Source organism: Kryptolebias marmoratus, linkage group LG20, assembly GCF_001649575.2.
Source record: "Kryptolebias marmoratus isolate JLee-2015 linkage group LG20, ASM164957v2, whole genome shotgun sequence".
In the NCBI taxonomy this organism is placed as follows: Eukaryota; Metazoa; Chordata; class Actinopteri; order Cyprinodontiformes; family Rivulidae; genus Kryptolebias; species Kryptolebias marmoratus.
The window spans coordinates 20,264,381-20,280,573 of record NC_051449.1 but is presented as its reverse complement, the minus strand read 5'-3'; the positions used below and the strand labels follow the sequence as shown (position 1 = coordinate 20,280,573).

The following is a 16,193-nucleotide window of genomic DNA, read 5'->3' as shown; positions in this document are numbered from 1 at the left end:
GTGGATATAATACTTACCTGCCTTCCTCACCAAGGAAATACTTACCACGTCCTCTGCTTCCAGGTTCCTGGTTCCTGTAATTATTCCTGCTCCCGATTCACTGTAAAATAAACTCACTTCCTATTATCTTGGTCTCCCGTGTCTGTCTGACGCCGAGCTGCTCATTTTAGAATATTTACGAATCCTGACAGATATTTTAATAACCTGTGTGTGGCAGATCAGATCTTTTCAAGAGGGGTATTGTGGACAGCTTATGAGCATAAAATATCTTACCTTTTGTTGAAAAATCTTTGAACAACCTCAGTTTGGATATATACAGTTTAGGTCAGACTGTCACGATTAGAGTTTTTGAGTTATTTTTCTGTATTTGATTTTATGTTTGTAATCGTTGTGTTTAGTTTGTTACGTGTTTTCTTGTTAATATGTTCTTGTATTTAAGCCTGGTTTCATGTTGTTGTGTTTCTGTGTGTCCTTGTCACTTGTTTTCCTTTATGTGTCATCAGTTTTCTCTCATGTTCCCTGTGCCTCCAGTTACCTGCCCTCAGCTCATTAGTTATCCTGCCACACCCATCTTTACCTGTCCCCAGTTTGTAATCAGTCACCTGTGTTGACTTTATCATCACCCTCTGTCCATAAAACCTGTCTTTTATCACTCATTCCTCACTGGTTCATGTCTCTATGTAGGTTTTTGTTTCAACCACATCAGCCTTTTGTTTTCCTTTTTTTTTTAAAGTAAATAAATTAGTATTGTTTCTTGGACTCTGCCTGCATTCCAGCTCCATCATTCAACGCACGTTACACAGACAGGACTGATGAGCTAACGGCTAGTCTGAGCAGGCCAGGAACGAAGTGGAGTCTGGTCGTCTTAAAACAGCTTCAATCTCAAAGATTTCATAGCTGTTCGTATGAAGCCTGTTTTTAGATTACATTTATTTACAGAAACATTCTGTGATTATCTGTAGAAGTAAATAGCTGTAAGACTTTTGTTTCAGCAGGAAAATCATAACATGTCTGTGTAATGCAGAACTGACGACAGTGTAAAGGATTATAAGCGAACATTTGCATAAATTTATATGAAGTTGTTTTAGGACAGCCCCAGTTCACTTTAAACTCTGTTTCTCTAAACCGAGGATGTTCATAGAGTTATCTGCAACAGGTAAGAATGAGTGTTTGTCATCTTTTTACAGAAACCCACTTGAAAATTTCTAAACTGTTGCTTTAAAGTCACCTCTGAATGCTACAACATGTCAAACAGAGGATTAGATTTGAAATAAGAGGTTTGCACTGAATCACAAAATGTACCGTACAGTATGTTCAATAATCAGGATTGTACAGCTCAAATCCAAGAGTGGAGAGCGTATGGTTTTATTTTATTTTTTTCCTACAACCTGCGATGAAGAAATATTAAATTTGTAGCGTTCGGTAGTCAAAGAACAGCGTCAATCAACAAGATCAGCTTTGCATTAGGAACGGCTGTAAATCCCACACCAATGCATAGTTCAAAGTCACAGTGAGAAATCAAAGTGCACAGGTCAAACGCAGAGAGATTAAAAGACATACTGCGTTTTACAGCCAGCCCAGCGAAACACCGTGGTATTAAACACACAAGACAAAGATGTACAGAAACAGCAAAGCAAGATTAAAAAAGAATGAGCAGAGGGGGTTTAACCACTTATCAATTCAGTAAATTATTCTGTGCCCAGTAATGAACCACGCTGACGTAGACTCTGCTGCGTATACTGGCTGATACAAAGTTGTAACGCGCTCACAAACACAAACGCACATGATTGCAGACAGCCGGGTGCTTTTGTGAAAGCACTGGTACGTCAAGCTCATGCCTGCATGATGGACGGAGGCTGTAAAGAAGCTTTGCAGGATAAATCCAAAGCACAGCTGTGCTCTGTAAACACACACACACACAGCCTGTTACCGGCAGAGCTTCGCTATCGCACATGAGCAGCACATTGTTGGATTTCATGATCTTGGCCAGTTTAAAACCCTCCTTTTTTTAAAATTGAGGTTCAAAGTGAATCACCCGCCTTTAGATTATCACCATTCTGGCTTGTACATGAAATAAAAATCAACAGATGGTTAATATTTAAATAGAAGAAGTCCTTTTTTACATTTCAAACACATCAAAGTTTGTTCTAACTCTATCTTCGGTAATTTTCCCCTTTCGGTATAAAAATCCAAAGTTTAAACTTCCTGGTCGGCGCCTCATCAGCTCCATTATTCAGGCTCCTGGTTTTGGTCCACTGACCGACTGACGCGCCACATGTTTTTCTCAGCAGGCCTGACCCAGGTTTACCTCAAACACAACAAGCCCAACCTTCAGCGGCACTAATTAGCTTAGAACAATAACCCACTGGCACATAAAGCTCCAGGCTTTACACTCCACCCTCAGTGTTTTGTCCTCTTATCAGTGCCCACAGAGTGAGCCGGCACTCAGTGTTCCTAGAGTTTTTCCACCAGAAATTAACAACAGTCATGGAAAACTCTGGAGATCTGCAGGAAATTCTGAGGTGCTAAAAATTCACAATCAAAGATAATAAAAAGCAAAATGATATGACTAACCCATCCACAGACTGTAAGGTTGAGAAATTATTATTGATTAAAAATAACACCAATTCTATGCATTCTGCTTGAAAATATAAATTTCTGAGGAAAGCCATTAAGTTTAGATATAATCCATTCACTCTGAAGGAATACGAGTTTAATTCTGTCTGGAACGATGAGCTAATGGCTAGTCTGAGGGGAGCCAAGTCCAAAACTCAAAACAGCTCCAATATCATCAGTTTCGTAGCAGTTCTTATTGACAGTTTCATAAACCCTTTCACCTCTGTCAGTTTCACCTGATATGCTTATTCCTGCAGATATTTCAGGATATTCCATCAGGAAGCGCCAGCTGCTGCAGTATTACTGCAGCTCGCTGCAGCTACTTGTGCTCACAAATAACCACAGAACTCTATGCAAATCGTAGCCATGTAATGTAAAACTACCAGGGATGGAAAGGTTTGTGAAATAGCACTTGTGTGAAAATTTTGAGAGTGGAGTTGCTGTAAGAGTAAAAAACACTTATTTAAAATTTATTTTTATTGTCAGTCAAGCTTAAATCATGGCTACAATGGAAACGAGTTCAAAAGTCACCTACGTGTTTTTAATTTGTATGAAAAAGGTCAATAAGTCAGTGATTCTCTAACCTTTTAGCTTTTGACTTAAAAAATAAAGGCACAGAGGCTCGTGACCCTGACTGTAGCTGGCTGAAGCAAACATAGATAATAAGTCATTTAATAAAGAGCCTGGTCATCCACTGCATTAGTTTTTCATTCATTTATGACCACTGTTTTTATCTTGCTGTAACAATTAGGACTAAATGTGCTACTGGCAATCATTTCCAAAGTTAATTTGATTTATGTAGATCTTTCCAAGGCTTGGTGTTTTAAAACCCACACTCCCAACCCCAGCTATTAAAAATGAATGTATTAAGGAATGTGCCTCTTATGGGAGCCATTTATCATGGATGACATAGTTTCATGTCAGCCACATAACACAGACACGTCACTGGGGATTTTCAACATCCTCTTACCGAATGAGGTCCAGCAGGGCGTCAGCAGAGCTGGTCATTGGCTTCTTGCTGTCCTCAGAGTCCTCCTTTTGGGCGGCGCCGCCGGGGTGTATGATGTACACCATGAGGATGCCCACTACCACAGCAACAAAAGTGGTCCACAGATAGTAGGAAATGGTCATGATGCCCAAGCGGCTCGAGCACTTGGCATCCAGGGCGGCAAGACCCGACATCAAACTGAAGCGTGGAGAGCGAGAGGAAGACACACACAGAAAACAAAAGGGAAGGCAGAAAAAAATTGGGGATTAATGAAATAAATGTCATGGATTTTGAGAAACAACCACCTTCCTGCAAAGAGAGACGGGGGAACATGGATGCTCAGTGATGAAAATGTTCAACAAACATAATTTCCCACTGTGCTAAAATTATTCACACACCGATATTTAACAATATTTAATTTACATCCTAATTATGCTACCTACTTCATGTGTAAGTAATGATGTTTCCACAGTGCTTGCAGATAGAAATGATTGCTCCACTTAACCAAATTCAGTGATCTTCTTTCAAACCAGAGAAGGCCTCACTACTTTTAGGCATGGCAATTTAAATACATTTACTAAATAGCCTTTTTGAGTTTCATTGCCTTCTTTTAGCTCAAATATTCTGAAGGAGGAAGGAAAAACATTTCTTACATGACATGTAAAGTAGACAAATTTGCATTTAAATTAGCTTGGGATAGTTTTGCGATTCAAAGGCTCATTTTCACTGCTCTGACAAGGTAACTTTAGCGGTGTGATGAGGAACACTAAAAAGTCAACAAGGAAAAACTTTCACGCGTAACTGTTCGCTTTTCGTAGACGTGGATCACAGCGTGCTGACTAATGTCACCGAGGGTGAGGAAGTGGGAAGATGAAGAGGGCAAAGTTAGTGAAAGTGCTGCAGGAGAGAAGAGAGCGGTGGAGATATCTGCGCTCAATCTTTTGATCTGCCGTGACAAGATTATCTGCCTGTTCAAAGTATAATCTGAGTTTATTTGGCAAGAGGTGGTGGATGGGCTCACTGTGACGAGCCTTTATGGGTTATCATCATAAAGTAAGCAGGTTACCCACAAACTATCAAATATGTAACATACTGTAGCCTGATAATAGACAAACAGTAGTAAAACTATATACTTCGTTTTGAAGTGGGGGTCTGAGGACAGTTATTAACAAATATTATCTTACCTGTTGTAGATTGCTCTTTGAATGACCATAGTTTGGGAAAACAAAGTTTAATCTGACAGGACTGATGAGCTAACGGCTAGTCTGAATGTAGTCCAAAGTGAATTGGTCCCATGTTTAAACAGCTCCAACCTCCAAAATTTCAAAACATTTCATACAAAAGTTATTTTATAAATGTTTACATCGCCATCAATTTCTCAATACGCAGCTATTTTCATGGACTTTCATTGTTGTTTGCAAGTACTGGCAACACCAGCAGCAGCTGTAGCACTTCCTGCAGCATGGGGTCACTTCCTGCTGGAATATCATAAAATATATCATATTATAAAACATCCACTAAAATAACTGTATTGTCAAACTGAAGTCAGTGCAAAGGTTTAAAAATACCTTTTCTGAATTTGAAATTTTGGAGATGACAAAAATCCACTTTGGAACCATTACACCATTACAACAGCTTGGTCACATCTGTTTATTGTCAAACTTACTCACTCTCGTGTTGTAAAGTTTTGACTGAACAAAAATCATCTGCTGGTGAAAGCAAATTGATCCACAGTTGTTGATCTACACAGTATACTATTCTCTACATCCTTGGAAAAGAGCTTTTATGAGTTTTTTGAAAAGTATTTTGTTATGACCTTCCTTGTTGGGCCGCACCATAAAATGGAGACTGAACACTTTGTAGAGTAGTTAAAGATTTTCATTATTAAATACAGCTATTATTTATAAAAAAATGTCTCAACAAACCAGAACAACCAAGCAGTCTTCAGCGGCAGTGATGATCCCAAACAAACCCCCAGTTCATGTTATAAGTCAGCTCTTTGGGCCACAGCATCAAATGAAAACTGAACACTGTAGTTTTTGTCTCAAGTGGAGGAGTTTAAGTGTCATGGAGTCTTGTTTCTGAATGATGGCGGGATGGATCAGGAGATAGATCAATGGAGCAGGTCCTCGACTGCAATAATGGGGGCAGGCACCAGTTTTTTGTGGTGAAGAAGGAACTGAGACGAACAGCAAAGCTCTCAATTAACCAGTCTATCTTTGTTGCAACCCTCACCGATAGTCATGAGGTATAGATCATGACTGAAAAAAACAGATCCTGGTTATAAGTGGCTCAAATGTGCTTCCTTCATAAGGCAGCTGACGCATTAGAAATAAGTTGAGGAGCCTCTGTCATTCAGAAGGAGCTTGGATTAGAGCAAGGGTGTCAAACTTCAGTCTTCGAGGGCCGCTGTCCTGGAAGTTTTAGGTTTTTCTTCTCCAACACATCTGATTCAAATGGTATAATTACCTTATCAAATCATCAAGTTCTCCAGAAGCACGTCCACAAGTCAGTCATTTAAACCAGGTGTTTTAAAGCAAGAACACATCTAAAACATGCAGGAGAGCGGCCCCCGAGGAACGGAGTTTGACACCTGTGGATTAGAGCCAGTACTCCTCCTTATTGAAAAGAGTCCACTGAGGTAGTTTGGGCATCTCATTAGGATGCCTCCAGGACACCTCCCTCTGGAGGTTTTGAGCAGACCTAAAACTTGATGGAAGGATTAAAAATCCTCTCTGGCCTGGGAACACCTTGGGATCCCCCAGGAGTAGCTGGAGAGTGAAGAGTGTGAAGAGGGATGTGGTTTCGATGGTGGACCTGTTGCCTCCACAATCAGACCTTAAATGGATGGACACTTTAGTTGAGAGTTTAATATTTTTATTATTAAAAACGGCTGTAAACCCTCAACAAATAAACTCACAAAGCAGCCAGCACCATCCGCTGTGATCTGCCTCACTATGAAGGCTTTTAGTCTGCACTCACAGGTGCAGCCAGTTAACAAGAGTTAAAGTTATGCAGGCTGCTGCATTGCCACTGCAAGAGTGAAAATGCAGAGGGTTGTAACAGTTTGCACAGGAACAGGAAGTAGTGACATGTTTAGCTGCCAGAAGTCCTGTAATGTTGTTTCTGCCCTCAAACTACTGCAGCAAATTCTCCAAGGTGGGTTCCAGAGTCACATGCACCACCTGCTGCCTGCTGATGTACAGATTCTCCTTTTGGGTTTCCTACATATGAACACTGGTTGCAGTGATTATGAACTTTTTAATTTTTTAAATATGACAACTACAAAGAGATTTCCCTCACAAACAGCTCATTCTTTGTAAAGTGGGGACTTTCCAGGAAGCTTTTGTTCTCTTTTATTTGCTGACATCCTTTGATGCTGAAGCTGGACTGTGCATTCTGCGTGGCTCGTATTTTTTGGCTTGTAGATGAAAGTGTCTGATTCTGATGAAAGAAAAAAGGTGAATTTAGGAGTTGTTACAGTACCATCTCACAAAAAACAAACAAGTACTAACTCCTGATTTCATCTTCCCTCTTTCATGGACAAATAGAAGCATTACAATACAGGCAGGGATACAATTAATTGACAGTGCTTTACTTTTGCCTTTTTTGTACAGAACAGACTTGATTTCAAAGTTTTTAATTAAGTAATTACTAATTACCCCTAACATAACCACTGAGAAACAGCAAATTAATATTATATCCTAAAAGCTGATAAGCTGAAACAAGAACAAAGGTCAAGTGTAGGGACAGACAATCTGTGACTGATTAGTCTGCTCAATCACAGCTTCTCAACAACTGCTGCTCTTCTGGGATGTTCCAGGTCTGCATAAGGACCAACCAAAAGTGGTCCAATGATGGAAAAGCAGTAAACTGGTGAGAGTCATGGGTTTATGCATTTATACAACAAATGAATCTCAGCCTCACGTGGAGGAGTTCAAGTATCTGGGAGTCTTTTCACGAGTGATAGTAGGATGGAGCGGGAGAAGGATTGACGGATCGGAGCCTCGTCCACAACAATGAGGGCGTTGCTTTGGTCAGTTGTGGAAACTGAAAAGCTCAATTCTGGTCCATCTGCGTTCCAACCCTCACCTATGGTCATGAGGTTTGGATCATGACCAAAAGAACAAAGCAGCTGAAATGAGCTTCCTTTGTAGGGCGGCCGGGCTCAGCCTTAGAGACAAGGTGAGGAGCTCCGTCATCTGAGGGGAGCTCAGAGTAGAGTCACTGCTCTTTTGCATCAAAAGGAGTTGGTAAAAGTGGTTTGGACATCTGATTAGGATGCCTTCTGAACACCTCCCACTGGAGGTTTTCCAAGCATGGGACTGGAATAAGACCGCGAGGCAGAACTTGCAGGAGTGTCGCTGGGGAAAGGGGCGTCTGGTTTTTTTTTCTGGACCTGTTGCCTCCGCTACCCGACCATGGATAAGTGGAAGAAGATGGATGGATGGATGGATGGACTGTTTCATCACCAGACATAGCAGAAGATACCTCAGCAGCTTTTCAAACAAAATCCCTCAGTCAGAAGAATTATTTAAACAACAAACTGTAGTCAGAATACAGTATAAAAAAATCAACTTTGACAAAAGAAACCACTTTACATACAGTGGCTGAATAAAGCATCCAAGGCAAATCAAATTAAATAAATCTATAATGCACATCTATAATTTACTGACAGAGTAAGTTTTTAGAATCAAACTCCAAAACAGGCATTCACAATCCATGTTGGCTCTGTCATTTCTGTGCTCAGGTAGCTCAAAAACAATCTGGATTACTGCTGAAGATGGATATTATTTCATCATACTCCAAGGACTGTCAGGCTCCACTTGAAAAACAAGAGAAAAGTTCAAGAATGGAGTTGACCTGAGGCCCACAGTCTTGCATTTATTCAAGATGTATTTGAGAAAAGTCTTTCTGCAGTATATGAAGTGATGGACAGTCTTATAAAAACCCAGAGTAGCTCGCTGACATTGGGAAAAATCTTTGCTGGACAGCTATCATGCAGTTTCATTGAAAATCGATGGATAGCTGTGTCCTGCCTCAACTATGTGTCTTCTCTGTTGAATGAAAACTGAGTACTCAGCTCCTGTGATGGTTACATCAAACCACAAGGTCGGGTTCAGCAGAAACTGCTGATGCATCGACTAATGAAGCTGCAGCTCGCATTAATCCATACGTGTTATCTTGAAACCTGCAGTTCAGCTCTGTTATCTGTCTATCCAAAACTGCACCCCACGTTTGTCTTTCATTGTATTTCCCAAAGAAGTGGTCAACACAGAGTCCCTCAGTCTCGCTGGCATTTTTCTTTGTCTCAAAGAAGTAACATCCCAAGAAGTGATATTATTCTTACTCATCAGCTCTTCCAAACCATTCTTAGAATTTAATCTGAACATGGAAAAGCTGACTTTCAGACATTCAGACTGAAACAGTCAGACATGCATAAGGAGGGACTTTGTAGTCCTTTAGTTGCAAAGTCACTAGTGTCAAATAGTTTGCCAAATGTCACAAGCAAAATAAAACTCTGCTTCCAGCTTTGTCTATCCACTGTCATCTAAAGGTTCTGCCAGACTTTGGAGAATTACGTCAAGTAGCTGCAGTGTTTTACTTACAGATCCTGACTTGGAACTCTGCCTCACATCAGTAGCTTCCTCTAGCTCAATCAGCTTACTGTGCATTGAGGTGCACAGCAATGGGGTGTATTTATTTTTGCAACTGTATAAACCATTTATGCTTGAGGGCCCCAGACATGAAGCTATGAAGCTGATTCACAGTCTCAAAAAAATGGAGATATTCCTGACATTTAAGCAGCAGTGAGTAACACCAGTTTTGATCGATGGAAGTTACAGTGTACATAAACAGCTTTTTGGAAACATTTGCTTCAGAAAACATGAACCTCCCTTTCCCGACATTACAGATGTTTAATAAGTGCAAAAACCTAAGGCTTCCCGTTTTCATGTTTTGAACAAGCCTTTCTTAAGTGCCTCCAGTTTCAAAATCACTCTCTTATAAATGAATGTTCTGTATGAATATCAACAAATCCTACCAGTGGCTAGAGAGGGCTGGACTGAAGGAGAGAGGCACTAATGGTTGCAGCAGAGGAGCAATAGAGGCCGGGGTCTATCATACCAGGCAGGACCCAAGATGCAGGCTGTGTGAAGATGCCCTTGAGACAGTCCAGGACATAAGATGCAGACAGGCATGGAAAGCCATAACCAAGTGACTGGAACAGTGTACAGGAACATCTGTACAGAGTATGGACTGAATGTCTCACAAAGTGGGAGACTCCACCAAGGGTGGTGGAGAATTGCAGGGCTAAGGTATTGTGGGACTTCCAGATCCAGACTGACAAACAGGTGATGGCTAACCAACCAGACATTGTGGTGATAGATAAGATACAAAAGAAGGCAGAGTGGTGATAGATGTAGAAATCCCAAGTGACTGTAACATTAGGAAGAAGGAGAATGAGAAGCTTTAGAAATACCAAGGGCTGAAAGAGAAAATAGAGAAGCTGTGAAAAGTCAAGGCCTCAGTGGTACCAGTGATCATCGGAGCACTCGGTGCTGTGACCCCCCCAAACTGGAAGAATGGCTCCAACTGATACCAGGAAGAACCTCAGAGATCTCTGTCCAGAAGAGTACAGTCCTAGGAACAACTAAGATACTGAGAAGAACCCTCAAGCTCCCAGGCCTCTGGTAGAGGACCTGAGCTTGAAGTGAAAAAAAAAATAGGGTGAAACGAGAGTTGAAAAAAAATAAATAAAATAATATATATATATATATTTTATATATAATATATATATATATATATATATATATATATATATATATATATATATATATTTTTTTTTTTTTTCCAAATTTGCTGCAGGAAATGGGTCAACATGCAGGGAATACAAAATACATTCACTATGCTTTTCCCACACTTTAAAAAAATTACAGTTTTTTCACTAAATAATGAAATACTTTTGACTGTTTGCGGTTAGAGCTGAACTTTATGAGACAGGAGTTACATAAAATCACAGATTGCTGCACAGATTGTGAGAGTAAACTTTGCACCCTTTGGCACATTGGACAACAAAGATGACTGCAGCAGTGACAGCCAAGGGGCTCTCCAGTAACAGCTGAGGGATTAGATCATCCTTGGCTAAATAAAAGTTTTCTGCATGATATTCTTGCTAAAAGTTAAATTGAGCTGACATGTAACACAGCAAAATATTTTGGGGAAATGGTAGGCCATATTTATTCCTGCTATTAACAGTCAAATTATTTTATGTCAGAATTTCTGTAAAACATTGGAAGCACAATTTATAAAATTGGATTAGCTATAAAGCTGATATCAACTTCAGTATTAGAATTACTAAAAGCGGCTAATTTTCAAAGCCTCTTAATAAAATGAACAGATTTTCTGTACTTTGTCCTGTTCAGGGTTGAAGGCTTATTCAGGCATCCAGTGAAAGAAAGAGTGCACCTTGCACAGGTGAAGTAAATTAATATAATGAAAAAAAAAGAAAAAATGTGAAGAATGACACCCTGTATCCTTAACATCTAACTCCATTAAATTCAGGAGGAGTAGCCAGGAGCTGCTAATCGAATGTTTGAATAACTTATCATTGTCAGTGTGACCACCTCTAGCCTTGGATGTTTGCTTCTTTGAGGCATAAAGGTGTGAGTTTACACAATGCCAGGGTGGAAAGACATCAGCAATGACCCTAAAGAAACAACTGTTGCTGTTCATCAGTCTGGGAAGGATTAAAAAGCATATGGCAGATGTGAGAAGGAACATTTACATAAGCACTTGTTCATCAGGGTACCAGGTGGTTAAATCTGTTAAGGACAGGGAGTTTTTTTAATATACTGCTCATCATTAGACCAAATTTGCCTTTTAAAAATGTAATAATAACAGCGTCTCGCTCAAGGCCACTAGAGGGTAAGGTGACGACTTCTGTTTGGTCTGAAATTCTCAGCTGGTGGTGTCAGGACTGGATGTAATGTGGTGTCTATGAATAAACAAGACAAAACTAAATGAACGTATGGTTTGGAAAATGCTGAGGTAAGACGAAGAAGAGGAGGAAGATGGGGAGGAAGAGTAGCAGATATCTCTGCTCTGTTGGTTTTATGTCAAAGGACATGTCAGATTGTCACAAGCCAATCAAGTCAAGTGAATTCAAATTTATTTATATAGCACTTTTCAGCAAAGTGCTTTACAACACATGAACACAAAAATACAGTCATAAAACACACAAACAATATCTAAAATATGAGCTAAGATAATCTAAATGAAATCTTGAAAACACACACAATATAAAGCTAAAACTAAACTGAACTAAAGGTACCGAAAGCCAGCTAAGAGCTGACATGTCAAGCTCAGAAGCTGAGGGCTTCACCGAGCAAATTATCTTTCCTGTTCCAAAGGATTCTGTTATGAGCACAGAATATGAAACATAATTATAATGTGCAAATAAAAATTGGACATTTAAATCACCCAACTATGATAATTTGGGATTACCAAGTTCATGTAACAATGAGGTTAAGTCATTTAGGCATTTCCTGTAATGACAAAGGCTAATTATGTAAATAAACTTTGTCGAAACATTTGACTCGTACTCTAATTAGATAACACAAACACATCATATTCAAGCATATTTCAAAGGTTTCAGTTTTAAAAGAAATATAATATAAAATATTTACTTTTGAGCCTTAGGAAAAATATAAAAAAGAATGAACAAAAAACATATTGTCTCTGTAGATTAGATATTATGTGTGTGTTTGAAACTCTCAAAGTAAAAAACGTATCCAAGCGATACCAGGGAAACTTCCACGTGGACAGTCTGTAGGAAGGTGAGTGAAGATCAGAGGGTAGGGAAAAGGAGGGGTTGGTTGTTTCACGCTACATACAATTTCCTAAGAATGTGAACTGCATCCACATACAGAGAGATAAATTATTTACAAGGAGAAAATACGTAAGACAACTGCCACTCCTCATGTGAGTGAATGCCTTAGCAAATCCACCCCAAGTTCAGACTGAGCAAGGCTTTTGAAATGACAAATAATAAAAATTGAGCAATAAAACAAGAGCTCTGTTTCAGACTCTACAAGCCTTAGTTAGCAGGGTAAATGTTAAAGCTCATTATAGTACAACTGGAACAACACTGAACGAATATGGTTTGTTTGGAAGAGCTGTCAGGAGAAAGCCTATTTTCTTTAAAAAGAACATGAAAGCCCGGAATAAGTTTGTGAAGATTCATTTGAACACACCACAAGACTTACGAAATAATGTCCTTTGGGCATTAAAGACCAAAATATAAATGTTTACCCATAATGCACAGCTGCATGTTTGGAGAAAACTAAACACACCATATCAGGACAAACACCTCATACCAACTATCAGCAGAGTGATGGAGGGGTGATAGCTTGGCCTTGTTTTGCAGCCACAGGACTTGGGCTCATTGCAGTCATTGAGTCGACCATGAACTCCTTTGCAAACCAAAATACTCTCGAGTCAAATGTCCCACAGCTAAGGCTTGGACCAAACCGGGTCATGGCACAACAGAACAAAGATCCCAAATACAGCAGTTACTTTACAGCAGAGCAGCTCAGAATGAAACAAATCAAAGTGTTGCAGCAACCCAGTCAAAGTCCAGAACCTCAACCTGACTGAAACGCTGTGGTATGACCTTAGAGAGCTGAGCAGAAACAAAAACCTGCAAACCTCAATGAACCGAAGTAAAGTTGTAAAGAAGGGTTGGGTGAAATTCAATCTGAGAGACACCAGAGTTCATATAACATCAAGTTACTGCTGTTAAAGGTGGCTATGAAGCTACATAACACATGATATGTTATTTTAGAGGTTGTATTTACAGGCTTACAACCTGGTAGGGACCAGATTAATATATTTTTTTCTAAACTGAAGGAGTGTATCATTAAATTTTGCCATGATGGAAAACCTAAACAAGTCTGTAAATTGCTGTAAATTGCAATGTAATGACTGATGAATAAAAGGGGGGAAATCTGAAGCAGAAAACTGTAGCAAACACAGCATATATTTTACTTTTTTTTCTGTTACATTCTTGTTTTGGTCAGTGATGAAAACTTTACAAATCTCTTAAATTCGACAAATCACAGCTGTCTACTGAAAGCTGGATCCACGTTATCTGCAGCTGAGACCTGTGAGACCAGCTGGCATTACGGCAGGTCACCTGCCACGAGCAGCCTCTCTGGTCGGGATGCTGGGAGCACACGGACAGCAGATCTGCCACAAGACTTCTGGACCATAAGGGGCTTACGGTCCTCCCTGCTCCACCTTTGCTGGGCAAGAGCATTACAGTAATCCCACATCCAGATGAAAGAGAGAAGGCAGCGGCCTCTTCGAAGGTGGTTATCAGTGGCACTGAGGAGTGACACCGTAACCTTTGCTTCAGCAGCTCAGATAATTATAGGTACTTGACTGCATAACTTCCAGTTCCTATATGCAAAGCTTTAATTAACGCCCACTGCCAATACAAGAATGTTTTTACCTTAACTTATCAGAAAGTAACCACTGGATGCACATCATAACTGATTACCATTACCATGAGTCATCCCAATTCAAGATGGCCACTACAGCTAATCAACATTAGCCAACACAATCATGCTTTTATCTGAGTCAATTTTACAGGCACTGACCTAAAATTTAAAGTGCTACAAGTCATTCACAACACATACTCTGACTATAATAATGCATGACATACCGCTTAACATTTTTAAGGTTTGCCCAAAAACGGAAACAACGCCATCATCATAAGATGGTCTCAGCCTAAAACTCTGGCAGGAAAAGTAGTGGACGATATGCGTTCCTTCAAGAAATGCTAGGCCTTTAATACTATTTAATACTATTTAAGTATTTACTATTTAAGACAATTTAACTCCACAACAATTTCTCAGGCGAGAAGCTCACAACGGCTCCGACAGCTGAAGTTGAACACCTAACATGTATACAACTGCACAGCATTAAGTTCGTAGAATGGATTCAATATTATCATGTGCTTTAAAACCTTTCCCAGTCCAAAAATAAAAAATAACCAACAGATGATTGACAGAGAAGTGAAGAGGAGCACAATGTATTCACATAGAAAAGGATCATGGTTCAAAACAGGTTGAATAGCATTTCGTGTCAATATTTCTTGAAGTCTACATAACAGCTCCATCAAATACAGAGATTTCTTTTCTTTGAAAGAGCTGCTTTACTCCTGTGTAAAACCAGCCTTTGATGCTGTACTTTCTGTTGCGTGACAATCAATACAAAAGTGTCCTCTGGTAAAACAGAGCACCTGTCATTGTATAGCCTGAAAAATAAAGCTCTATTCACCGGTTTCTCATTTTTCTGAAAGTTTTCTGAGAGTTCAGCTTGGATTCCTGTAGTTTTCTGAACTTCTGAATGACTCAGAAAGAGAAACTCCAACAGCTCCGTTCAGCTGTGCTGTATTTATCTGCCTCTCTTCACTGTGAGATTAAGAAAATCCTGTGATGAAAAGAGAAAGAGTTCTAGTCGTCTAGTCGTTTCTGAATTATGTTATGGACAAATCATGCAATACTGCAACATCTTGTAAAATGTATTAGCTCTCAGAGTATGTGTTGTTAATTACTCTCAGCTACTACCACATCAAACTTTAGCTCAAGTTTAGCTCTGTAAACCTGACTAAGTTGTATCCATTTCTGTGTTAACTTGTGTCTTTTAGCTGTGGTGGCCATCTTGAATTGGACTGACTCCAAAAGTTAATCAGTTGTAGATATACGCATGCCCAATGATTATTTTTTTGAGACTTTAAAATCCATCTTCTGGTTCAGGAGATGTTTTGCTAACAGACAAACAGGTTGATGCCAGTGTTTTCAGTAAAGCTGTTGCACAATTTGTACTGCTTAAAGTATGCATTGAGGAATGATGCTCAGCTACTACCACGCCAAATTTTAGCTCAACATAAATTTTTGGGGCTTTGTAAGATCAGTTGCCATCTTGACTAGGGAAAAAAAGAAATAAAACAGGCATGATGAAAAGTTTGCTGTGTTTTACCAAGAATTTTCGTCATTTTGCAAGAGTGACCGTGTGGCAACTAATTTAATGTTTATGACAGCAGTCATGAACTTCAGAACCAGCAAAAGCCACTGGCCACCCACTGATAGCTGGGGCATACCTCACTGTCTGCTGCTAAACTGGAAAGGATAAGAAAAAAGAAAATCAGCCACAGATTTAGTGAGCTTTGGCAGGCCATAATAAAACATCATATCATTTCAAATGACCTCTGTTCATAAAGAATGTCTAGAAAACCAAATTAATGCACAATAAACAAACAAAATCTATCTATCTATCTATCTATCTATCTATCTATCTATCTATCTATCTATCTATCTATCTATCTATCTATCTATCTATCTATCTATCTATCTATCTATCTATCTATCTATCTATCTATCTATCTATCTATCTATCTATCTATCTATCTATCTATCTATCTATGAGATTTGAAAAATATTTTTTAAAACTGACTCTTATCTATTTCAAAATATTCATGCAAAAAGATGAACTTAACCTTTTCCAGTGTTTCTTATTTATCAGT

The 16,193-nt window shown here is 39.3% G+C and overlaps 1 protein-coding gene across 1 annotated transcript in view; it reads right to left on the bottom strand.

Moving 5' to 3' along the window:
* The window catches only part of slc1a7a (solute carrier family 1 member 7a), a 78,496-nt gene that overhangs the window by 32,995 nt on the left and 29,308 nt on the right, over window positions 1–16,193 (bottom strand). The window contains exon 3 of the mRNA XM_017420209.3: window positions 3,587–3,802. Within this exon, the coding sequence (XP_017275698.1) occupies window positions 3,587–3,802 (216 nt within the window). The remainder of the gene's footprint in view (window positions 1–3,586; window positions 3,803–16,193) is intronic.